Source organism: Capra hircus, chromosome 12, assembly GCF_001704415.2.
Source record: "Capra hircus breed San Clemente chromosome 12, ASM170441v1, whole genome shotgun sequence".
NCBI lineage: Eukaryota > Metazoa > Chordata > Mammalia > Artiodactyla > Bovidae > Capra > Capra hircus.
In genome coordinates this window covers 57,061,441-57,088,058 of record NC_030819.1, presented here as the reverse complement: position 1 = coordinate 57,088,058, position 26,618 = coordinate 57,061,441, and the positions used below count along the sequence as shown (strand labels likewise).

The following is a 26,618-nucleotide window of genomic DNA, read 5'->3' as shown; positions in this document are numbered from 1 at the left end:
GAGGTGAGGACTTAAAGCTCTTAAGTCGAAGAAGCCTGAAAATGAACCTGTTAACTAACTAGAGGAAAGCATTATCTTTAGTTCTGCGGTTGAAGGATTCAGAGCACCAGATGAAACAAAACAAAACAAAATTTATTCGAGAAAAAGAGAAACCTTCCCTTTCCTCACTAGAAACCTCGTAAACTTCCTGAATTTCCGAAGCATTTGGGAAAATGTTTGGGGCAAACTTCGGTAATGGCTTTCTTTTTTCATCCCCAATCCGCGTCCCAGGTCAAGCCATTTGCTTAGTGGGGAGGATGAAAATTTGGGTGTAATGGATCATTTTCCTTCAAAGTCCCATCTGGAGATGGTGAAAGCCAAGAATTAGCAGAACAGCCTGACCCCTTCTCCGCGGGGACTCACTCATACAGACTTGAAGGGTTCAATGCTTGCCTCCCCACTTCCTTGCTCCTTAGGTCAGAGGTGAGGGGACTAGGGTATTTTGGCGTGGCCTCCCCCTCGGCCACCGGGCACAGGAAGCCATCAGCAGGCCTGCTGCTCACCAGTGTGCAGCGGGGTAATCATCTCCTCATTTCTCTCAGCTGGGTTAGCTTAGCGTGATGACGAGTGAATCCCAGGAGGAGAAGGAAACGCGAGTGTGCTCACCGCTAACCCCTCACAGATGGGGACCAGCAGGGGCCCCTGGTCCATGCCAAGGAAGCATATTCATTTTCTTGCATTAAAATAGCCTTCCTTCATAACATCAGAGGGCAGAGAAATACTCTAATCTGAAATCTTGGAATATATGTATGTATGTGTGTATATATATATATAAAATACATAAATAACCTCATTAGCAAAGACTCATCTACAAGTTAACATTGCATGCCTTAGGATGAGTTTGAGGAGCTTTATATGTATTTGCTTTTTTTCCAATTAATTAAATTAGCCCTGACTTCCACGTGAGTAAGTGGAAGTTGCTCAGTTGTGTCCGACTCTTTGTGACCCTGTGGACTGTAGCCCACCAGGCTCCTCTGGGATTCTCCAAGCAAGTGGGTTGCTGTTTCCCTTCTCCAGGGTATCTTCCAGATCCAGGGATCGAACCTGGGTCTCCTGCATTGCAAGTGGATTCTTTACTGTCTGAGCCATGAGGGAAGCCCCATGTGAAGTTGTAGAGTGGAATGATTTGGAAGTGGATAGTAACAAGAGAATATAAAAGCTTGTTTCCTTTACATTTCAAAGATCGCTCACTGAAATTTAAATACAAGCTTCTTGAGAGCTTGTTGGAAGAAGAAGGGGAGGGACTGTTAGGTAAAGATGACCAGGACACCAAAAGAGTGTCTAACAGGCTTTTTAATGGCGAAGCGCTCACGGGCGGGTTCCTGGACCTAACGAAGCAGGTCGAGGAAGTCCGCGCCCGGACCGTGTTGGGGGTGGTTTTTATCCGTTCGATGGTCAGGCTAGATGGACCGGGGTTCGGATAGGTTGCCAGGCCGAGGCGTCACGGGCTGACAGGTCCTTCCACGTGGCTGGGGTGGGGCGGCTTTAGGGGGCGAAGTGTGCTGTCATTGGTCCCCGGATCTGGGAGGCTCCTTCCGTTAGGGCCTTTCCCCACCGGCAGGGGAGGGAGAGGAGGGGCGACCCATAGTGGCCCCCGGGTCGGCCTTACAGGGACTACATATCTTTCCGCTTGTGTGTGGTTTGAACTGATGTTTTCCGGCAAACGATGATAGCTCTAAGTAGACTCTTTAAGCGTTCTGCTAACTTTCTCTGATTGACTGTCTTTCTTCATATCACGGGGGACATGATAAGACATTTCTGCATCTTAATTCCAGGCAGATGAGTCAGTACGACTTTGTGCTTTAATGTCAGAATAAAACATTGCCATTAGTGTCTGATGATAGAGAATACTTTTTCATCTTTTTAAAAGTGCTTACCTCAAAAAACTGTTGTCAAATGCTGACACAAATTTCTAGGTTATGTTTTCTTCGCTTTATGAGCTTCTTGTTGGAGTTACATTGGCTAACTGCACAAACGGCGCGACGGGATGGACTCAGTGCACCGGTGCTGGGAAGCCATTTACACCCCCGGAAAGGCCAGTTTCGGCGGTTAAGGGAATCCTGCTTGGCAGCATCACACAACTGTGAGCTAAGTTCTCTGGAGTAGCAGCTTTCAAACTGTAAGTGGTTTGGGATTTTTAACAGAATTCATTTCCAGACCTGCACTTGCATCCATTCCCTGAACGCTGTACTTCAGGGCAGAGTTCTCACTTCTCCCTTCTCTGTAAAAGAAAGGCCTGCACTCTACTGCCCCTAATCTCACTAGGATGCATTGCTCTGGGTAGAAAGCCCCCTAGGCGCAAAATAAAAAACCCATTCAAAATATTGGTATCAGCCATGGGAAGTGACCAGCTAGAAATCTTATGTAAATCAGATGGTTTCCAGTTCTTTGCTGTCAACAAAATTGAAGAATGATGCAATGGAGTTATTAGCTGACAGATCACTAAACATCATTTTGTATGAATAAACTACATTGTAATTTTTGGCATGTAACTCAGAGGATTTCAAAGAATTAAATGACAGTACTATAATATTGATAATATTTCCATTTCCATCTACTTACTGAGGTGCTTACATATTGGATTAGCAAAATTAACAAAAAGTAATATTCATCTTTGAATATATAGAAACATTATATAAACCTCCACTCCACTGAGCTGCATTTCCAATAAAATACTTTCTTATAATCAATAACTATCAAAACATCTCATATATAACTCTTATTTTGATTTATTATGCTTTCATAATAATTATGATAAATCAATTGAGACTATTTTAACATTTATATCTTTAGAGTCAAAGGAAATTTTTAAAAATAATTTATATATATATACATTTTTGCCAAGAAGTATGATAAGATTATTAATAACTTTTGAGAATTGTGGGCATGAGTTTAAGGAGGAAAAACAGTGACTTAAGCTTCAGCTTGTTAAAAATGAGCTCATTTCTCTATTTTTTAGAGAATGATGATAGGTGTTAAATCACTGTGGTATTTGGATTCATCTGGATGGATCAAAAGGGCGATTTAGCAGTAGACCACAATGAGGTACCATTTCACACCAGTCAGAATGACTGCGATCCAAAAGTCTACAAGCAATAAATGCTGGAGAGGGTGTGGAGAAAAGGGAACCCTCTTACACAGTTGGTGGGGATGCAAACTAGTACAGACACTATGGAGAACAGTGTGGAGATTCCTTAAAAAACTACAAATAGAACTGCCTTATGACCCAGCAATCCCACTTCTGGGCATACACACCGAGGAAACCAGAATTGAAAGAGACACATGTACCCCAATGTTCACTGAAGCACTGTTTATAATAGCCAGGACATGGAAGCAACCTAGATGTCCATCAGCACACGAATGGATAAGAAAGCTGTGGTACATATACACAATGGAGTATTACTCAGCCATTAAAGAGAATACATTTGAATCAGTTCTAATGAGGTGGATGAAACTGGAGCCGATTATACAGAGTGAAGTAAGCCAGAAAGAAAAACACCAATACAGTATACTAACACATATATACGGAATTTAGAAAGATGGTAATGATAACCCTATACGCGAGTCAGCAAGAGACACAGATGTAAAGAACAGACTTTTGGACTCTGTGGGAGAGGGAGAGGGTGGGATGATTTGGGAGAATGGCATTGAAACATGTATACTATCATGTAAGAAATGAATCACTAGTCTAGGTTCGATATAGGATACAGGATGCTTGGGGCTGGTGCACTGGGATGACCCAGAGAGATGATATGGGGAGGGTGGTGGGAGGGGGGGTTCAGGGTTGGGAACTCATGTACACCTGTGGTAGATTCATGTCAATGTATGGCAAAACCAATACAGTATTGTAAAGTAAAAAAAATAAAATTTAAAAATATTAAAAAAATTTTTTTACAGTATACTGCAGTTACATGTTTTATGACTATCTGAACTGTCAAAGCATAACTCAAAATGTTAAGAACAGAATTACCATACAAACAGATGAATCAACACTTTAGTTAACCCATTAAAGAAGGGACCAACACGAGACAAAGTTGTTTTTTGTTGACCAGGGTGTGTTGGGGGGCAGGGTGGTTTGCATGCAGGATCTTAGTTCTCCAGCCAAGGGTGGAACCCACACCTTCTGCAATGGAAGTACCGAGTTTTGACCACTGGATGGCTAGGGAAGGCCCAGCCATTTTTAAAAGATACCAGACTCTGGGGTTTTATGTAGTTAGTAAGAGAAGGAATGCTGAGACAAGACTATTAAATTAGAAACAAAACTGGCTAATTCCTATACTGTGTTAAAATCATGACCCTTAAGGTTATCTGCTCTAGCAGACGGAAGAAAAAATCAATGTACCTTATTATTTTTATACAAGCTAACCTCTCATTTTACAGAAATGTAAAATTGTAAAATGACTAGACTCTAATCAAGTGTAAAACTGAGTCAAACTTCCATTCCCTGAAAGAGTCAGATTGCCTTAAAACTAACTTGTTAAAAAAAATACTCTTAGCAAGATATTAAAAGTTCACAGAATCATCAGTACCATCTTTCTAGATTTCATTGTCCTTCCATTAAAAATAATTTTTTTTAAAGTTCACAGAATCATCTTTATCTTATTCTCCTTGGAAAGCTTATGATGAGATAGTTTAAGTGTTAACTTAAAAAGGTAAGAGTAATGTAATTTTTCAAAATCCTTTTAAAGGCTACCTGAACAATAATGCTTTAAGTCTAAGTATGCGGTTTATGTTTAGCCATGTTTTAGAGGATGACAATGGCACCCCACTCCAGTACCCTTGCCTGGAAAACCGCATGGACGGAGGAGCCTGGTGGACTGCAGTCCATAGAGTCATGAAGAGTCGGACACTTACTGAGCGACCTCACATTCACTTTTCACTTTTATGCACTGGAGAAGGAAATTGCAACCCACTCCAGTGTTCTCGCCTGGAGAATCTCAGGGACGGGGGAGCCTGGAGGGCTGCCGTCTCTGGGGTCGCACAGTTGGACACGACTGAAGCGACTTAGCAGCAGAGGATTAGTAGGCTGTTTCTGCCCAGATTTGTATGTATTTTCTAAGAACAAGTACATAAAGAATAGCACAAGGATCAAACTCATAAAATTTAACATAGGAGCCGATCCACAAATTTCACCATTTATTCTAGTCCTTTATCAGCTATCTTCCCCTGACATCCAATATTTGAGGCTGTGTGATACTTACCAAAAGAATTCTCTGATCTTTCCCATTTATATAGATAGAAAACAATCTGTGTGGGACTGGATCTCAAGGGCATGAAATCACGATGGAAAGGATGTAAAATTGGATAAGGCTGAGATGGGCTTGCAAAGCACAATTCTGAATACAATGTTTTAGCTGGAACAGAGAGGAAGAGCTCTTTTTGGTGGACTGTCTGAAATATGGACTAACGATGGCATATGCCAGGACTGCACTGGTAGACTGCCTTGGTGGACTGCAGAGAAAGGCATCCAAGATTGAGGGATGCTGGAATGTTACAGTGCATTTATCATACAGACCCTGCTCTCCCACCTTGAGTGGGACCAGAAAGCACACTATTTACTGTCGGTTTAGTTTATTCATCTCCCTTGGCTCTTGTCTTGTTGTAACAAAGATTTGAAATGACAGACTAACCCACAACTAGAGCAGATGGGATTTCTCTGCTCTTCTCTCAACCAAGCAAGCATTTGAAACAACAGACTAATTATAGCTCAAGTAGGCAGGATTTATTAAAGAGGCAGCAGACAGGGTACCCTCAAGCTTCTTGTCTGGACAGACTAGTTACAGTTCAAAGAGGCAGCAGATAGTGCACCCTTGGGACTGACTCCATAAAAGTGGCTTCCTCTTCCTTCCCTTCTTATAGGGTCTGTCTCTTCTCTCTGGAGCCCAATTGGTTCAGCCTTATGCAAAATAGGGCTTGTACCCACCACCAATCAGGGAAGGGAATGCCAAGAGGCCTACGCTTAAGGCCAATCAGAGGAGGGGAGGTGTTTGGGGCATGTTTGTCCTGTCAGAGGTTCTCAGTCCAGTCCTGGGCTTCCTCTTTCACAGCTTTTTTCTTTTGTTTACCCAATGAGTGGTTCTTCTAGCCACCATCTTGGACTCATTGTTCTGTTTTAACTACCTTAACACTACCATGATTGTGAACAATGGATTTGGTAGGGGGCCCCAGCAACCCCTCGAGCTGTGTGGTTTCTCTTCTTGGACAGAAATTGCAGTCGAAACAACTACCAGACAGCAGGAGTCTCTAAATGCAGTGTGAATTATGGGGTCCCAGGGGTGGCAGAGGTCAGGAGGTGGCACCTAACTGGGAAAGGTGGGAACTATTTAACACGACCCCCACACCCCCAAAGACACCGGCATATTTTCTTTTTCCTCCAGGGTTCAGTAACACAGGCTTGTTCTTTGTATTTCTGTACTTGGTAGGCACTCCTTTTCTGGGGTGATTTTTCTGTGTGCTACAGTGACTAGCCACCCGATCTGCTCCCTCTTCTTTTCAGAGTCACCATGGGATTCTGGCTCCTCCATCTTCTGTAGAAGCAGTATCTCCAGGGAACGGTTCTGAGTTATCACAGTGTTTTTCTAACCTGTGCTCCCCCTCCCCACAGTTGGCTGTTACCAATCGAGCCTTCCTAACTCCCTGTGGGCCTGTCTGATCTGACTTGAGGTACCACATGGCCCACAGATGCCTGGCAGTTTCCTCAGGGATTTGGTATTTGGTTCTCTGCTCCCTCAAAGTGCAAATAATAGAACTTAAATGCAATCATTTGAAAACAGTTGTAAGAAATAGAAACTTGAAGTGGTCCATTTTCAAGACAACATTGATGCCTGGACTCTTTAGATAAAGTTGAGGTTGGGAGAGGGAGATCAGACTGGATCCTAAGAGACAGGACTCCACCTGTGGCCTGTGCCCTGGCCATGAACTTGCCTGATGGCTTGTGAATGTGATGCAGCTCATGTACCCGGAAGTGAATAGGATGTTGGGGAAGGGACAAACTAGCAAGAAAGTCTTTGTTTTAAAATGAGGATGTAAGTTGGGAAGGGAGAACGAAGGATACCCTGTAAGGAAATAATGAAACTTGGGTGATATCTGGGAAGATTATACATCCCAATGAGGAAATGGGGGGAGGGACCTGCGTGTTAGGAAACAAATTGCTTGTTGTAACTGCCCTGAGGGTGCCTGCCCACCAGACAGCCGATCTTGCAAGACCATCATTAAAAGTGTCATTTCTGCTGCGCTTTGTATCTCTAGGCCATCCCTTGGTCTTGGGCTGGTGAGCGTGTTTCTCAGACAGCTCCTTTTCTTCTTCTCTTGAACTCCCAGGTTTCCTGCCAGAAAATCACATTCGTAAGTCTCATAGTGAGGGCTTGTGTCATTCATGGCACACAATGTAAAAGCAGAATTTTTGTGAATTTGTGCTTTTCAGAACATCCCTGTTTAAATCCATTTTTCACTCTTAGGGGGAATTGCAGTTGAAATCATCTCTTGCAATAGAATTCACCATGAAAGTGGCAATGAACTCAATTTTTGCAAAGGCTTCTAAAACTGTTTGTTGGAATTCTATTTAAATTTAGCTGTGGTTTCATCCATAAGGTCATTTCCCTTACTTGTAGTTCCTAAAGAGCCACTGTGGAAATTTCCTAAATTAGCTAGTGCTGAGCATCTTAAGGGCCAAGCCAGAGACCTTATCCTTGGAAACAGTAAGAAACGGTAGCATGACAAAGGAGGCTGGCTTCCAGCCATCACCAGGCAGTCCTCATGTCACCTTGTTGCCAGCATTTCTCTGAGGTGCTCCACCTCCCATAACAAAATGTGAGAACACCAGGAGGTGATGATCGTGTGCAAACCAACATGATGAGCTGTTACAGAAATGTTAGGGGGCCTCTCGTCCATTGGTTCCACACGTCCTGTGTGATGACAGGGAGAGAAGTGTGTTCAGCTGTAAACTAAAAACAGAGTTTTAGGACAATGTCGGTTGCGTTCAAGTTGTACAAAAATGCATGCAGAGTTGAGTTGGCAGAGAAGGCATTTGTCACACACATAGCATCATCATCCACGGAGCCCAAGGTAGCACTGAACAGAAACACACCCAAGTAAATCCGACTTCAAGGAAGAACAGAGCCTTGAATGGTATGGTGGACAGAACCGCGGTCCCCAGAAACGTGCACATCCTCATCCCTCAGGGCCTGTACACGTCACCTCAGGTGGCAAAAGGCATGCAGATGTGATGAAGGAAAAGACTTTGAGACGGGGAGGGTATTGTGGGCTTTCCCGGTCAGTCCAATGTAATCACTGGACCCATTAAGAGGGAGGCAGGAGGGCCAGAGGTGGAGAGAGGTTTAAACGTGATGACACGCTGCCGTCTTTGAAGATGGAACCAGGAGCCAGGAGCCGAGGGGTGCACGTGCAGGTGGCATCCGGGGGTTGCAGGGAAATAGATCCCTCGCTTAAAGGGAAGGAGATGAGTTCCCCCTTGGAAGCTGCAGGAGGAAAGCAGCCCTGATGACCCTTGATGAGCCTGCGAGACCCGTTCCGGACATCTGACCCCCAGAACTCTAAGATAATAACTGATGTTTTAAGCCTGCTGAGTTGCAGTCATTTGTTACAGCAGCAGTAGGAATCTAATAACAGATGGCAAATCCTCAGCTAGGTGAAAAGTTTCCACATTCCATCTCATATTCCTCCCAGTTGGAAGTTGAAACTTTGGGATTTATAGTTTACAGAGCGCCCCAAAAGTCTGAGTATGTGTTTTATGGTATTATGTTTTCAGAGAGTTTTATGATTCTGTTGCCTAATGCGAAAAGGAAATTAAATTTTTAATCCTTTGGGTCCTTGGAAAACCATGTTATCCCCATTACAACTCTTCTATACCAAAGGTATGTGCAGCTTTAGAAGCAAATAATTTGCACCTTTGTTAGAACTAGCAACCCAAGCTAAATCTTGCCAAGGATAGCTCATGCTATTTTTCTCCCAAGATTTCTTGTTGGCAACTTTACTAAATCCCTTTTGCTTGGAAATTTTAAAATGTCCTATATCCTTTATTTCTAAGTTGTTTTCTTTTCAATTATAAGAGGTATTTACAAATAGCACAGAAATATTGTAAGTTAGCTATATGGCTCTATCAATAATTTTTTTGTTTTACTAGGGAAATTTATCAGAATTGGGAAGATAAGGAGCAAAATGGCATGAATAATTTTTAAACAAGACATAGCTTTAATGTAGGTTTCTATATATTGTGCTGGGTATTCTCATTGATTATATCATTTAACTCATTTATTCCTCACAACCGCCTAAAAGATAGGAACTATGGTTCTATGCATTTTACAGAAGAGAACACTGAGATGTAGAGAGATTAATCAGCTTGTTCAGCATTACATAGTAAGTTGTAGAGTCAGGATTAAAATCCAAGTTTATGACTTTGGGCTTCCCAGGTGGCTCAGACAGTGAAGAACCCACCTGCCAATGCAGGAGACCTGGGTTCGAGACCTGGGTCAGAATGACCCCCTGGAGTAGGAGATGACAACCTACTCCAATATTCTTTCCTGGAGAATCCCATGGAGAGAGGAGCCTGGTGGGCTACAGTCTACAGGGTTGCAAAGTGTCGGAAGTGACTTAGCACAGAGTTCAATCCATGACAATTTATGTTATAGCTCTTATACAACTGTGAAAGGAAAACTAATTGATAAATGCAAATGGAATTCCCAAACAGATAAAACTAATCACATTGATTTACTTCAAGTATAGTTGATTTACAGTGTTGTGTTAATTTCTACTGTATACCAAAGTGATTTACACACACACACACACACACACACACACACATATATTCTTTCCCATTATTGTCACAGATATTGAATATAGTTCCTTGTGCTAAAAATATGGCAGGACCTTGTAATCTACCCATCCTATATGGATGGGCTACTACTAGTGCATCTGCTAACCCCAAACCTCCCATCCTTCCCTCCATACCCTCTCTGCCCCTTGGCAATCATAAGTCTGTTCTCCATGTCTGTGAGTCTATCTCTGTTCCGTAGATATGTTAGTGTCATATTTTATATTCCACATATTTGTTGTTGTTCAGTCACTAAGTTGTGTCTGACTCTCTGCCACCCCATGGACTGCAGCACACCAGGCTCCTCTGTCCTTCACTATCTCCTGGAGTTTGCTCAAACTCATATCCAGAGTTGGTGATGCCATCCAACCATCTCATCCTCTGCTGCCCTCTCCTTTGGCCTTCAGTCTTTCCCAGCATCAGGGTCTTTTCCAATGAGTCAACTCTTCGCATTAAGTGGCCAAAGTATGAGAGCTTCAGCATCTGTCCTTCCAGTGAATATCCAGGGTTGATTTCCTTTAGGATTGACTGGTTTGATCTCCTTGGTGTTCAAGGGACTCTCAAGAGTCTTCTCCAGCATCACAATTCCAAAGCATCAATTCTTCGGCACTCGGCCTTCTTTATGGTCCAACTCGTACATCCATACATGACTACTAGAAAAAAACATAGCTTTGACTATACGGACTTTTGTTGGCCAAGTGATGGCTCTGCTTTTTAATACGCTGTCTACGTTTGTCATTGCTTTTCTTCCAAGGAGCAAGCTTCTATTTAATCCCTTATAAGAATGAATCCAAAGTGTGGAAATGGCAAATGGTCAAAATAACTGATACTGGAGAAATCCTTAGATGAATTACAGTGTAAACATACATGCAGTGACCACTCTGTGGGATTCTGTTATGGAACAGTGAGCGCATGGAGAGGCCCGTGAGAAAAGCCCGTCACAGGAGGCATGAAACGCGACCCCAGAGCACGGCAGCCCCACTGGCTTCCCTCAGTTTCTCAAAGAAGCTGTGATCCCTCCACCACAGAACCTTTGCACCTTCTGTTTCTTCTTCCTGAAATGCTCTCCTCCTGACCCTTTCCCTGGTTAACTGCTTTTTAGTTTTGTATCTCAAATCAAAGCCTAAGTCCCTGTGAGCCTGTGTGGAAGTTCACGGTCATGTGAGTCAGTGGCAGCAGTCTGTCTACTTTGGCTGTGCTGGGTCTTTGTTGCTATGAGGGCTCTTCTCTGGTTGTGGTGGCTGGCGGCTCCTCTCCACTGTGGTGCTCAGCCTTCTCACTGCGGCGGCTTCCCTTTTTGCAGAGCACGGGCTCTGGGGCTCCAGGAGCTGCAGCTCAGTGGTTGTGGCGCACGGGCTCCAGTTGCTCCGTGGCTTGTGAGAACTTCCCAGACCAGGGATCAAACCCACATCTTCCATAATGGCAGGCAGAATCTTTACCACTGAGCCACCAGGGAAGCCCAGTAGTTTTTGATTCTTATCTATGCCCTTGGTGATAAATTCTGCAAGAACAATAAACTTCCTGCTTTTGCTTACTATGAGATCTCCAGAACCTTAAAACATAAGAGAAAACTTAATATCGATTGAACGAGCCAAAGTTAACTTTTGTGTCCATACAAAGTATTATCTTAAAACCCTTATTACAGTTCTCCTGGGTTTCTGAATCCGTGAATGAAAGTCAGATGTACTTCAAATTGATTAAACTCAATCTGACACAGTTTTCCAGATTGATGGAGCAGATAATTCATTGTAATTAAATCAAGATTAAGGTCTTTTCAGAATGGAGCACAGATGTGGAAATAGCACCTATGGGGGATAGTTAGTGATAGGGGCCCTCTATTTAGATAGCAGAATCATAGCATTTTAAAGTTCAAACTGCATTTCATTAGCAAACTGAGGCCCAGAGACACGACGTGACCAGCCCGAGGTCACATAATAATGAGGCCAGCACAGGACCGTTTAACCCTGTGCTCATCCTGCCCTGATAAAAAAGGAGCAGAATAACTCCCAATTTGGGTTATAAAATCAGTAGAAACTCGATGGTGGAGTGGGGAGGGGGTATGGAAATAAGACAGGAAGATAATCTAGTAAAAAGAAATTCTAGGTTTGGGAATGTCTGAAAATGTCCAGCAGACTTGTGGGCAGAGAAGCCCAGAATAATACCAGACAGATCTTTAGGTCATTCTTTCTTTCTTTGGCCACATAGCAAGCAGGATCTTAGCTCCCAGACCAAGGATCAAGCCCATGCCCCCTGCAGTAGGAGCTTTTTTTTAACCACTGGACCGCCAGGGAAGTCCCTCAGACAGGTCTTTAGCCTAATTTCTTCTCTGTGTAAAGAATGACTGAAGTTAAGGTGTTGGTCACTCAGTCGTGTCTGACTCTTTGTGATCCCGAGTGCTGTAGCCCACCAGGCTCCTTTGTCCATGGGATTTCCCAGGCAAGAATATTGGAGTGGGTTGCCATTCCCTTCTCCAGGGGATCTTCCTGACCCAGGGATCGAACCCAAGTCTCCTGCATTGCAGGCAGATTCTTTACCATCTGAGCCACCAGGGAAGCCCAAGAATGGCTAGCTATGTAAAATAAATTTGTGTGTGTGTGTGTTTGCTGGTAAGAGATGATCTAGGTGGCATCACTGAGCACCCAGTGTTTACCACAACGCCTGGCACAAAGTGTTAGTCTCTCAGTCATGTCCCACGCTTTGCTACCCCATGGACTGTAGCCTGCCAGGCTCTTCCAGGCAAGAATACTGAAATGGGTTGTTGCCATTCCCTTCTCCAGGGGACATTCCTAACCCAGGGATCAAACCTCCGTCTCCTGCGCTGCAGGCAGATTCTTTACTGTCTGAGCCACCAGGGAAGCCCCCCTGGCACAAGTATATCTGTCAAGTGTGAATGAATGAGTGAATGAAAGGAGTAGGCAGGCCATCCTCAGATTCCCCTGACTCACCTGTCTGCCAAAGTATCACATCACATACTGTGGTGAGCTGATGACACTCCCCAAAAAGATATCCAGATACCCACGTCCTAACCCCTGGACAGTGTCATGTCATATGGGAAACAGAACTTTTCAGATGAGGGGTGATTAAGTAAAAGGATTTAGAGACGGGGAGGTAACTACTATCTTGAATTTTGTCTATCCTCTTATTTGTTTTAGATGTGTATCTATACACATTTATTTTTTCATTTTCCACAGTTTCAAGTTACATAAAGGAGGTCCAACTGTAAGTTTTATTCTGTGATCTTTTAAAACTTGCTTAACATTGAGGCATGTCATGTAGCTGTATTTCACCCATACTAACCACAGCATAATGTGACACTGTAAAGACATTCCAGAACTTCCCAGTTCCTCCAAGTGGTGGACACCTAGACTTTCAGCTCTTCTGAACTGTGTATGCTACTCTGAACATTCTTGTTCAAGCTTATCAGGGCAAGGATGTGTCTCCTGTCTCCCTAGGGTATGTGCCTCCAGGAAGACCTTCTGGGTCAGTGTATGAAGATCTTAACTCTTACCAGAGGTACTGTTTTTCAGAGTTCTAGAGCAAAAATTCAGTTTCAGTGAGCCAGTTTTTTCCTTTTCTCACCTCGCAGTACATATTGCTTCTGTAATTTGATATGTAATCATACTTGCCTTTCATCTCTTATGTAGAGTTACTTCATGATTAACTCTTGGATTCTAATAGTCATTTACCTGGCAGCAGGGGATCTTTAGTTGTGGCATGCGAACTCTTAGCTGCGGCACATGGGATCTAGCTCCCTGACCAGGGATGGAACCCAGGCCCCCTGCATTGGAAGCGCGGAGTCTTAGCCACTGGACCACCAGTTAGGGTTAGAATCCCTAACTCTTGGTTCATGGCCATCTTTACCTGTGCTGGTGTTTTAGAACCAGATGCACGGTCTGGGAAGAGGCTACATGTTCCTGACAGAGGTGGACGAGCAAAGAGATTCTATGAATAAACTCTAGAGCCAAAATGTCTGGGTTCAAAACCCAGCTCTGCCACTGAATTAGCAGCTGTATGACCTTGGGCTGGATATTAAATCCGTGCCTCAGTTACCACCAGTATAAACTGGGGAACACTCTAGTATTCACTCCAGCGGTTGTTGTGAAGGGTCAATAACATAATGTGTGAAGCACTAGGAATCGTGCCAAGTAGAATAAGTATCACATAAGTGGTTGTCATCATTGTCATTGTTATTAATGTTGCCATTTCCGTAAAGTAAATCTGTGTAAAAAGTCAGACATTCTCAGCAAATAACCCTGTCTCACACTTAACAGAAATGATCAATGTCAGTACCCACATCTTCATGTCAGCAAATCCAAAAACCTTCCTCTTGACAGTAGACCCTCCTGTCAAGATTCCTGCACTGGACTCCAGGGATCTCCCGCTCCATGTCACCAGGACACCAGCCTAATCACTCATCCTTTTCCCCTCTACTTATCACTCACATCTCACATTGACATCTCCCAGAATCTCCCACCTTAAAATAAAAACTCCCGAGATCCCATGGTCATAAAAAGAAGATTTAGACCCCTCCAGATGTTTATACTTGCTCTCTACAGTCTCAGCTCCCACTCTGCCACCTTTCTGGGAGCCATCTCGTCAAGGTCACTCCCATGCTGCTAGGTCACACTGTCCCTTCCCCGTTCTCTGCTAATGGGCCTCTTGGCAACACGTGGCACACGACCACTTGCTTCTCAGAACGCTCTTTCCTTGGTTTCCTTTACACAAACCTGTCCCAAGTTTCCCTTCCATCCCCCTGACCCTCCTGCTCAGACCGACTGTTTCCTTCTCTCCCAACGCGATCTTGTCCAGTCCTGTGGGCTTCCAAAATCTTTAAAAATTACTGGTAAGTCCCCAAATTATAACGCTGGCTCTGACTTCTGCACTGAGCCCCAGACTTCCATAGCAACTGTTTATTTGGCATCAGCTGGATGTTTAATGATAACTGTGACAACAGCCAAGCAGTCACACGGGCTCGCTCGTGTTTTCGGACACGCCAGGTCTGTCCCCACCTTGGAGCCTTCAGGTCTGCCGTGCCCCCTTTCCTAGACACTGCGCGCATCCATCTCTGCATTCCTGACTCTGTTCAATGCGGTCTTCACTCGGCATGCCTTTCTCAGCGGCCCTCTCCAACCACTCCATCCAAAGGAGTCCCCAGCCCCCACCTGGTTCTGTCTCCCTGCTCTCATTGTCTAGTTTAGAGCATTTATTATTATTATAAATCATCTTATTACTGGTTTATGTCCTTTTCCCTTGTACCTACCCCAACTCCTTCCAGGAATATGTGTCTTTAAAGTGAAAACATGTGCTAAAAGACTTAATGCCAGAAACAAAGTCTTCCCTTTCTTCCAATATTTATTCATCTGTCTGCACTGGGTCTTTGTTGCAGTATGCAGGATCTTTAGTTGCTGTGTGTGAACTCTTAGTTGCGGCATGTGGGATCTAGTTCCCTGACCAGGGATGGAACCCAGGCCCCCTGCATGGGGAGCATGGAGCCTTAGCCACTGGACCAGGGAAGGCCCAAAGCCTTCACTTACTATACACAGAAGGAAAGCATCTTTTGCAGGTGACATGTTGATAGAAAGCTTGGGGACATAAAATGATAGCACCTACTGTGTGCCAGGCATTCAAGGATGCCGGGAATAACATGGTGAGGAGGACAGACAAGGGGCAAGGGTCATCCTGGAAGGTCCGACATGTAGTAAGCGTTTAAGAAATAGTTGCTGAATGAATCTACTGATTGATCCATTTTAGTCCAGGTAAGTTCCATCTCCGATTATGAATGGAAGACAGCAGAAACATTCTTACAAATGTCTACTCTGTTATAAATGTTTGAGGAAAATACAGAAACAACCGCAATGGATATGTTTGTGGAAGCACTGCAGTATTCAGTAAATCAGGAAACTCAGCACTGGTACTTACACACCCATGTTGAGCGTCACTGGCAGTCTAGCACGCCCATAGCCCTTTGTTCTCAAACAGTCTGTAAAGGCTGTGTTTGCATTTGGATTTCTATTTTGCTACAAGATGTAAAAGTCCTATTTAGTCAGGCAGCTTGCTTTGGCTCTATCAGCAGAAGTGGCTTAAAAGCAAAAATGGCATTCCAGTGACTCCACCTGCAACGCCTTGACAGTGATACCCCTGTATTAAAACAGCCATTTGAAGTAAATTCCTATTTAAAAGGCACAGAAAGTATGCAAAGGACAGTGTCTGTCCAGGAAAGTTCAGATTCAAAACTAGTCCTTAAGATACGAACTCTATGAGAATCAGTTCCAACATATTTCCAATTCATTACATAATAAAATAGATAATGGTTTTACAGACCATGTGTAAATAGATCTTCAACGTCCATGGTTTTCTCTCAAAAGGATAGGTTTTTCGCTTTCTTTTTAAAAACTGTGTTTACCCAGCTGCCAACTTCCTCCTCTGACTTCATTATTTCCCTTTCCCCATGGCCTCCCCCACTCCCATTCCACTCGGACTCATAAATAGATTGGTGAAATCAGAAGCTTAGGCAAAGTTCTTTTACTTATTGTTAGGCTTACACAGTCCCAAAAAGTAAACATAATTAACAGAATACCTAAAAGTACCAGAGGAGGCGCCCCGGTATCAGCAGAAGGCACTGGTCATCGTAACAGAAAGCTTGACGAGGACCTTCACATAGAGATGCTTCACGTTCAGTCCTGTCAGAGAACACACTATTCTCTGAGTGTGAACGGCCGGCACGAGTAGGAGCTGAAGGCTTTTCTCCACGGGGTCAGGCAGCCCAGCCTCCAGGCGCACGATTACAGGAGCCACAAAGGTGCCTATGACAGCGGCGGCGGCAGGAATCCCAGCTATGACAACAGTACTGATGTCAGCAGCAGCAGCTCGGCCAGACGTCTAAATCCTTCAGGCGCTTCTCATCCAACCGATCCTGCTGGATCCATTCCCCGGACAGACCACAAAATCCACCTTCAGAGAGATGAATCCAGTGTGTTCAGTTATCATTGAAAACACACCAGTCTTGGTATTGGCTGGTTTGGAAAAATGATAAATACTACTGCATTGTTTTGGAAATCCATATAAGCTGCAAGAAAAATGTATCGATAAAACACACACATGGGTACATTTGGTGGCACAGCTTTGAAACCCTATGCTTGGATATAAAAACATTACAAACAAAATTAATAATTTTGTTTTAAAAAAAAGTATTTTACTATGTCAAAATTAGTTTAAGACACAGTAAAATCAATTTTGTGCAAATACCTTTAGAAAATGGAATTATATAATTAAATGTTAAATACAGAATAAGCTTTAAAAATTAATAGTGTATTAAATTACTATATATTAAAGCTATGATGTGGAAATTAGCGCAGTTTCAAAATACTGTTTGCAGATTTCATTCCTTGAGAACCCTGGGAAGTTGCCAAATCACCATGCAGCCCTCCCTGACACTGGGGAGGTCCTTTCTGAGTCTGGAGTCATTACGTAATATACAATAAGGAATAAAATACCAGGTACAATTAATTTAATATACTTGCTGAGATTTTACACAGAGCTCAGTGACTTGAATAAAATACAACGGTGTTTTTTAAATACTGAGAACATTTTTCTGGCAGCAGTCAGTACACTTTTGTGTTATAAGTAGGTCATAAAGATAGGGCTTCAGGGAGAAATAGAACACAGATGAACCTCTAAAGAAGCAGAAAAGTCTCGCAGAAGACTTCTTATTCTCTTCTTATGAGGCATAAACAGAAAAACAGATAAAACATAACAACCCTGATTACAGACTCCAGGGGATTTTTTCATTTGCTAGACTCTCACGATGTTTTACGAATGATCCTTAATATAGCAGTCTTCCCACTGAGTTACCAGGAAATCATTTCGATCATCAATAGTATGGTTTAAAAGTTGGCCCCATGGTAAGATCCAGGTCAACACACCTTCTCTTCTTTATTTTATGTATAATGATGAAGACAGTCACGTCTCTCCAGCCTCATGCCCAGCTGACACGTCCGTTATAATGAAGAGCGAGGACAGGAAGGAGACTTCTGGTACCATTTATTTTTCTGTGACAGAAATAAAGCTGCTGTTTCACAGCTTGAAAAATACACAGTAATCATTGTGTATTACAAGAACTGCATAATGCCAACGCAAGTGATTTTTTTCCCCAGAAAAGAAAAAAAATCTGTTTTCCCTATGACTTCTTCCCCGCCCCCAACTCAAAAATGACCACATCACACGTCCACCTGCAGTCAGGACGCTTCCGACGCCGTGTGTCACGCACAGGTGAGCCGTGTGTCACGCACAGGTGAGCCGTGAGACGCAGCCCAGCAGGACAGCGCGAGTCTCGGCCTCTGACCGTGCCTGCGGGCCCCGTGCCTCACAGCTCCTCTCTGAGGCCTCTTCGGCTCTGCTCCCTGGCTCGGTCCTCCTCACCGGGCGCCAGCCACGTGAAGTAGACCTTCACAGGATCGATGTTCCAGTGCTTGTGGAAAGACACGGGAACCTGGTGAGACAGGAAGTCCTTAGGGTAATCCACGGGCCGCGCCTGCAGACAGAACAGAGAATCGCACCCTCTCACTCACCGGAAACAGTCCTGCTTCAGAATAGCATTGAAACGTGGATCGACTGCTTCCCTTCCAGAGCTGGTGTTGGTTATGGGAATCTAACAGCAAAGAGGAGCATCCTTTCCAGGAAAATCTGCCTCTAGGCTCCTTGCTTCTGCATCTCCAATTACTTCCTTACCCCCAGCACAATGCTCCAAACACATCCGCGCTCTGCTCCTAGGTTCCACAGCCATGCCCCTGAGAGATCAACCATGGTAATATGAAAAGGTTTCCTTGGTAAGTCATTTAAGTTACTATTAAAACTTCTGCAGAGAGGCAGAAAAACTTACTTCCCAGGCCTAAAGAAACTCTGGCCGTACATGGTGTGTGTATGGCGAGGTGGGGCAAGGCGTTCTGGGGGTTCCCGTTGCCCGTCTGCTGTTCTGACGTGGAATCAAGCATATGTCTTTCAGAGAAGGGAAACACAGATCTCATCAGGGACAAGGACAGGTCTAGAAAAGGAAACACTATAGAGACACATGGTTGATGGCTGGATGGCATCCTTGACTCAATGGATGTGAGTCTGAGCAAACTCCAGGAGATAACGAGGGACAAGGAAGCCCACTGTGCTACAGTCCGTAGGGTCGCAAAGAGACACAGTTTAGTGACTGAACAGGAACAGCAGTGGAGACACAAGGCAAACCTGTGGTGCCCTGGGTCTGCAAATGCAGTGGGGATGGCTGCAAATGCCTTCAAGGGAAGTGTGGGGGGCATGACTATCGGGCCATAAAACCAGGTTTGTGATGGTCCAACTCTGGAAATTTGCTAAGATGTTTCAAGCTGCCATTCACACCATCACTGTGTGAGAATTGTGTATGGGATGTAAATCACAGCTGTAAAGCATCTAAAATAGTTTTACCCTCCACTTGTTGCGCTGTTCAGTGAGCTGTCATCTCTACAGATAAGGTTTACATTTTGCCCAACTTACGTCCTGCAGTTTTAAGCCTCTCTCTCTCTGTGTACACAGCGCCTCCTCTGCCCGTGTCGATCCTCTTTGGGATCTGGGCCCAGAGGTTGGTTATCAGAGGCAGCACAGACTTCTGGGCATCACAGATGCTGCTCTGGGTGCACTCTACTTTTCTGGTTTTGACTTGTTCTCTTCCGTGACCTCATTTATCAGAAATGATTTCGCAAAGAGTCGGACACAACTGAGTGACTGAACTGAACTGAACTGAATGCTTAATAAGCCCACACTTCACCTGCATGGATGACTCCTGAGATCCAATCAATTACTTGTGGAATCTGCATCAATAGAGGCAAAGGTATTATGGATTTATTTTTTCCTTTTAGATGTAATTATATTTCCCAACAGTTCATTTTAAAGTGTGAAAAACAGGCAACACTTTTGACACATTGCTAGATTTGGCTGGTTGACATTTTATTATGAATTTTTACATCTGTGTTCAAGAGAAACGCTGGCCTGTGGTTTACTTTTGTGATATCCCATTGTAATCCCTTTGTTAATTTTTTAGCTATTTTTTAAGTGATCTTCTCAGTGCTTGCTCCTGGGGATACAGCATACATCTGTGGCATCATAAACTGAGTTGGGAAACATTCTTGCCGCGTCTCGAATTCAATTTCATCAATGTATAAAGGTTTAAATACATTTTCTATTTCTTAAGAAATAGACTTGCTTAAAAAGTGTGATTCTAGAAATTTCTCCACTTCATTTAAACTGTCTAATTTGTTGGCATAATTTTGGTAGGGTATATAATAATGCCCCCTTTTCACTTCTGAGTTTGGCAACTTACATCCTCTCTTATGCAAAGCAGGAGACTCAGGATGGATATCCCTGGGTGGGGAAGATCCCCTGGAGAAGGGAATGGCTACTCACTCCTGTATTTTTGCCTGGGAAAGCCCATGGACAAGGAAGCCTGGCAGGCTATAGTCCTCAGGGTCACAAAAAAGTTGGGTACAACTTAGCAACTTACCAACAAACAACAGCAAAAACAAAACAACTGGTTTTCTGTTGGTCAAGCTAGTTAAAGGTTTATCGGATTAGAACTAATTTTTGGTTTAACTGATTTTCTGTTTCCTGTTTCATTATTTGTGCTCTGATCTTTAATCTGTCTTTTATTCCATGCAGTTCAGACTTGATTTTATATTATTCTGCTCTCAATGTGGAAACTTAGACTAGTAATTTAATATCTTTGTTCCTTTCTAGCATCGCAGAGAGCCGGACATGACTGAGCAACTAAGCACAACACCGCACAACACGTTTAAAGCTATCAGTTTCCCACTAACACCCTATCTTGTGAAAGTGAGAGTGTGAGTCGTTCAGTCGTGTCTGACTCTTGGTGACCCTGTGGACTGTAGCCCGCCAGCCTCCTCTGTCAGAGGATTCTCCAGGCAAGAATACTGGAGTGAGTTTGCCATGTCCTTCTCCAGAGAATCTCCCTGACTGAGGGATCAAACCCGGGTCTCCTCCACTGCACGTGGGTTCTTTAGTGTCTGAGCCACCAGGGAAGCACAGCACAGCACAACATATTTAAAACTATAAATTTCCTACTAATCACTCTATAGCTGAACTCAAATTTTTGGATATGTTGTGTTCTCATTTTCATTTTCTAATTTTCCTTATGATTTCTTTTTTCAACCCAAGGGTTATTTTAAAACATGTTGTTTAATTTCCAAATATTGGGGGGAATTTCCCCCTTTTCTGTTGATTCTAATTTCATTAAATTGTTCTGGGGGTATACTGTGTATGTTTTCAATCCTTTTAAATATATTCGGCAAAACAAAGTACTTAGCTTATGGTCTATCCTAGAGAATGGACATATACATTTGAAAAAGAATGTTTATTCTATTGTCAGAATATTATTCTTTATGTGACAAGTCAAGTAGCTAATACTTGTCTGTTTCTCCTTTCAATTCCATTTGTTTTGTGTAATGTGAACATCTGTTAGCTGTAAACATGTTATATTATAATCGTTTTTCCTCTTGATGTTTTGACCTTCTGTCATGAAATGTCCCACTTTCTGTCTAGTAATATTTCTGTTCTTAAAATGTATTGTTTTTAATATTACCATAGCCACTCAAGCTCTCTTGTGATCAGCTGGTTGCGTGGTATTTTTTTTTTTTTTTTTTTAGTTTTCTATACCATTTTTTAGGTTGAAATATAGTTAATTTACAGCTTTGTGTTAGTTTCAGGTGTACTGCAAAGTGATTCTCTTTGTTCCAGTGCTTGTGGAAAGATACGTGTATATACACATACAGATATTTTATGCTCACATTTCTCTTAATTCTTTACACATGTGCATATATACACACAAGCATGTATGGACATGCGGTCTTTCCAGTGTACTTCCTCACTCGCTTATGTATTCCAGGTACCACATGGTGTCATTTTCTCTCAGCCCAAAGGATTTTCTTTAGCTTTTTTTTAAGGGAAGGGAATGTCTGCTAGCAAAAAGCTCTTCTCACTTTTTGTTTATCTGGTAATGTCTTTATTCCACTTTCATTTTGGAAGGATAGCTTTACTGATACAGAATTGTTGGTTAAATTCTTCGTTTTCTTTCTGCCTTCAGGTCTCTATTACTTCTAATGAGACATTAGCCAATAGTATTTTTTTTCCTTATTTATTTATTTATTTAAATTTAGGGTTTTTTTATTTTTTTAAATTTTTATTTTTACTTTATTTTACTTTACAATACTGAATTGGTTTTGCCATACATTGACATGAATCCACCATGGCTGTACATTGGGAACGCATGTACACCAATAGCATTTTATTTTCAATTTTCATTAGGTTTTTTTTTATTAAGGTTCTCACTTTGTCATTGTTTTTCAACGACTGAACTATAACATGTTCATGTGTAATTTTTCCTGATTATCCTGTAAGGGCCTTGTTGATTTCCTCAGATCAACAGACTGTTTCTCATTACAACATTTGAGAAAATGTTGTTTCTTCTAAAAAAAACAAAAACAAAAACAAACTGTCCCATTTTTTCTCCCTTCTCTTTTTGAAAAGAACTCCCATTAAGTGCACGTTGGTATACTTTATGTTTTACGACTTTGAGGACACATTCATTTTTCTTTAGTCTCGTTCTGCTCTCTGGATTAGGTAATTTCTATTCATTTGCCTTCAAACTTACTTTCTTTTGCATCTCCAATCTACTGTTAAGTTCATTTAGATAATTTCTCATTTCATTTGTTGCATTTACAACTATAGAGTTTTCATCTGGTTCTTTATCAAAGTTTCTATCTTTCTATTAAGATTTGCTATTTGTTGAGTTACTGTAATATTTTCCTTTAATTCTTTGATTATCTTTTTTAAAAATTTTTAATTAGGTGCTTTGAAGGCTTTCTCTGTTAAATCTAATACCTGGTCCCATTCAGAGTCCATTTCTGTTGACTACATTTCTCCCTGAATATGTTTCTTTGCAACTTTCACCATATTTGGTTGGAAACTGGCTATTTTAAATAATGTGTTATAGCAACTCACAAATTTGCTCACTTTTGCTGCTAAGTTGCTGCTAAGTCGCTTCAGTCGTGTCCGACTCTGTGCGATTCCAGAGATGGCAGCCCACCAGGCTCCCCTATCACTAGGATTCTCCAAGCAAGAACACTGGAGTGGGTTGCCATTTCCTTCTCCAATGCATGAAAGTGGAAAGTAAAAGTGAAGCCTCTCAGTCATGTCCAACTCTTCACGACCCCATGGACTGCAGCCTACCAGGCACCTCTGTCCATGGGATTTTCCAGGCAAGAGTACTGGAGTGGGGTGCATTGCATTCTCCACCTGCAATTGCCAGGCACTGTTAATTTGAAGTGCTTTAAATAAAATCACCCATTCAACTTTCTTGGGTTAGGTACTATTATCTCTCATTTTACAGATGAAGTCTCTGCAGTATAGAGCGGTTAAGAAACTTGTCAAGGGTCAAACAGATAGTGAGTGTTGGAGCCAGGATTTTTCACTTTTACTACTCTTTATAAAAGACTAACTTACTTGAACTTATACCATAGACTCCTTCTCCCTGGAATGTGTGGCTGCTTTCTCTCTCAAGTTTTAATTCTCATTTTTTAGCATGATTTTCTAGAAGTCATTCCTATGCGTGAGCAACTTAATCTAATCAACTATCAGTCAGTTTAGTTAAGTCCCTCAATCGTGTCCAACTCTCTGCGACCCCATGAATCGCAGCACGCCAGGCCTCCCTGTCCACCACCATATCCCAGAGTTCACTCAAACTCACATCCATCCAGTCGGTGATGCCATCCAGCCATTTCATCCTCTGTCGCCCCTTCTCCTCCTGCCCCCAATCCCTCCCAGCATCAGGGTCTTTTCCAATGAGTCAACTCTTCGCATGAGGTGGCCAAAGTACGGGACTTTCAGCTTCATCATCATTCCTTCCAAAGAACACCCAGGGCTGAACTCCTTTAGAACGGACTGGTTGGAACTCCTTGCGAGTCTTCTCTAACACCACAGTTCAAAAGCATCAATTCTTCGGCGCTCAGCCTTCTTCACAGTCCAACTCTCGCATCCATACATGACCACTGGAAAAACCATAGCCTTGACTAGACGGACCTTAGTCGGCAAAGTAATGTCTCTGCTTTTGAATAAGCTATCTAGGTTGGCCATAACTTTCCTTCCAAGGAGTAAGGGTTTTTTAATTTCATGGCTGCAGTCACCATCTGTAGTGATTCTGGAGCCCAGAAAAATAAAGTCTGACACTGTTTCCACTGTTTCCCCATCTATTTCCCATGAAGTGATGGGACCAGATGCCATGATCTTATTTTCTGAATGCTGAGCTTTAAGCCAACTTTTTCACTCTCCTCTCACTTTCATCAAGAGGCTTTTTAGTTCCTCTTCACTTTCTGCCATAAGGGTGGTGTCATCTGCATATCTGAGGTTATTGATATTTCTCCCGGCAATCTTGATTCCAGCTTGTGCTTCTTCCAGCCCAGCATTTCTCATGATGTACTCTGCATATAAGTTAAATAAGCAGGGTGACAATATACAGCCTTGATGTACTCCTTTTCCTATTTGGAACCAGTCTGTTGTTCCATGTCCAGTTCTAACTGTTGCTTCCTGACCTGCATATAGGTTTCTCAAGAGGCAGGTCAGGTGGTCTGGTATTCCCATTTCTCTCAGAATTTTCCACAGTTTATTGTGATCCACACAGTCAAAGGTTTTGGCATAGTCAATAAAGCAGAAATAGATGTTTTTCTGGAACTCTCTTGCTTTTTCGATGGTCCAGCGGATGTTGGCAATTTGATCTCTGGTTCCTCTGCCTTTTCTAAAACCAGCTTGAACATCTGGAAGTTCACGGTTCAAGTATTGCTGAAGCCTGGCTTGGAGAATTCTGAGCATTACTTTACTAGCATGTGAGATGAGTGCCATTGTGCGGTAGTTTGAGCATTCTTTGGCATTGCCTGTCTTTGGGATTGGAATGAAAACTGACCTTTTCCAGTCCTGTGGCCACTGCTGAGTTTTCCAAATTTGCTGGCATATTGAGTGCAGCACTTTCACAGCATCATCTTTCACGATCTGAAATAGCTCAACTAGAATTCCAACACTTCCACTAGCTTTGTTCATAGTGATGCTTCCTAAGGCCCACTTGACTTCTATTCCAGGATGTCTGGCTCTAGGTGAGTGATCACACCATTGTGATTATCTTGGTCGTGAAGATCTTTTTTGTACAGTTCTTCTGTGTATTCTTGCCACCTCTTCTTAATATCTTCTGCTTCTGTTAGGTCCATACCATTTCTGTCCTTTATCAAGCCCATCTTTGCATGAAATGTTCCCTTGGTATCTCTAATTTTCTTGAAGAGATCTCTAGTCTTGCTCATTCTGTTCTTTTCCTCTATTTCTTTGCATTGATCACTGAGGCTTTCTTATATCTCTCCTTCCTATTCTTTGGAACTCTGCATTCAGATGCTTATATCTTTCCTTTTCTCCTTTGCTTTTTGCTTCTCTTCTTTTCACAGCTATTTGTAAGGCCTCCTCAGACAGCAATTTTGCTTTTTTGCATTTCTTTTTCTTAGGGATGGTCTTGATCCCTGTCTCCTATACAGTGTCACAAGCCTCCATCCATAGTTCATCAGGCACTCTGTCGATCAGATGTAGTCCCTTAAATCTATTTCTCACTTCCACTGTATAATCATAAGGGATTTGATTTAGGTCATACCTGAATGGTCTAGTGGTTTTCCCTACTTTCTTCAATTTAAGTCTGTATTTGGCAATAAGGAACTCATGATCTGAGCCACAGTCAGGTCCTGGTCTTGTTTTTGCTGACTGTATAGAGCTTCTCCATCTTTGGCTGCAAAGAACGTAATCAATCTGATTTCGGTGTTGACCATCTGGTGATGTCCATGTGTAGAGTCTTCTCTTGTGTTGTTGGAAGAGGGTGTTTGCTATAACCAGTGCGTTCTCTTGGCAAACCTCTTAGGCTTTGCCCTGCTTCATTCCATATTCCAAGGTGAAATTTGCCTGTTACCCTATGTGTTTCTTGACTTCCTACTTTTGCATTCCAGTCCCCTATAATGAAAAGGACATCCTTTTTAGGTGTTAATTCTAGAAGGTCTTGTAGGTCTTCATAGAACCATTCAACTTCAGCTTATTCAGCATTACTGGCTGGGGCATAGACTTGGATTACTGTGATACTGAATGGTTTGCCTTGGCAATGAACACAGATCATTCTGTCATTTTTGAGATTGCAACCAAGTACTGCATTTCGGACTCTTTTGTTGACCATGATGGCTACTCCATTTCTTCTAAGGGATTCCTGTCCACAGTAGTAGATATAATGGTCATCTGAGTTAAATTCACCCATTCCAGTCCATTTCAGTTCGCTGATTCCTAGAATGTCAAGGCTCACTCTTGCCATCTCCTGTTTGACTACTTCCAATTTGCCTTGATTCATGGACCTGACATTCCAGGTTCCTATGCAATATTCCTCTTTACAGCATCAGACCTTGCTTCTGTCACCAGTCACATCCACAACTGGGTATTGTTTTTGCTTTGGCTCCATCCTTTCATTCTTTCTGGAGTTATTTCTCCACTGATCTCTAGTAGCATATTGGGCACCTACTGACCTGGGGAGTTCCTCTTTCAGTATCCTATCATTTTGCCTTTTCATACTCTCCATGGGGTTCTCAAGGCAAGAATACTGAAGTGGTTTGCCATTCCCTTCTCCAGTGGACCACATTCTGTCAGACCTCTCCAC

General features: G+C 42.7%; 1 protein-coding gene across 2 annotated transcripts in view; it reads right to left on the bottom strand.

Annotated features, from left to right (window-relative positions):
• The window catches only part of B3GLCT (beta 3-glucosyltransferase), a 110,499-nt gene continuing 100,256 nt past the window's right edge, over window positions 16,376-26,618 (bottom strand). The window contains exons 15-16 of one of the 2 annotated variants that reach the window (XR_001918941.1): window positions 17,791-18,398; window positions 16,376-16,934 (exon numbers count right to left, since the gene is read on the bottom strand). Coding sequence is in view for 1 of the 2 variants with exons in the window: in XM_018056622.1 (XP_017912111.1) it covers window positions 18,231-18,398 (168 nt within the window). In the remaining variant the exon portion in view is untranslated. Of the gene's footprint in view, window positions 18,399-26,618 lie in introns of both variants that reach the window. The other variant, XM_018056622.1, reaches the window with a different exon arrangement.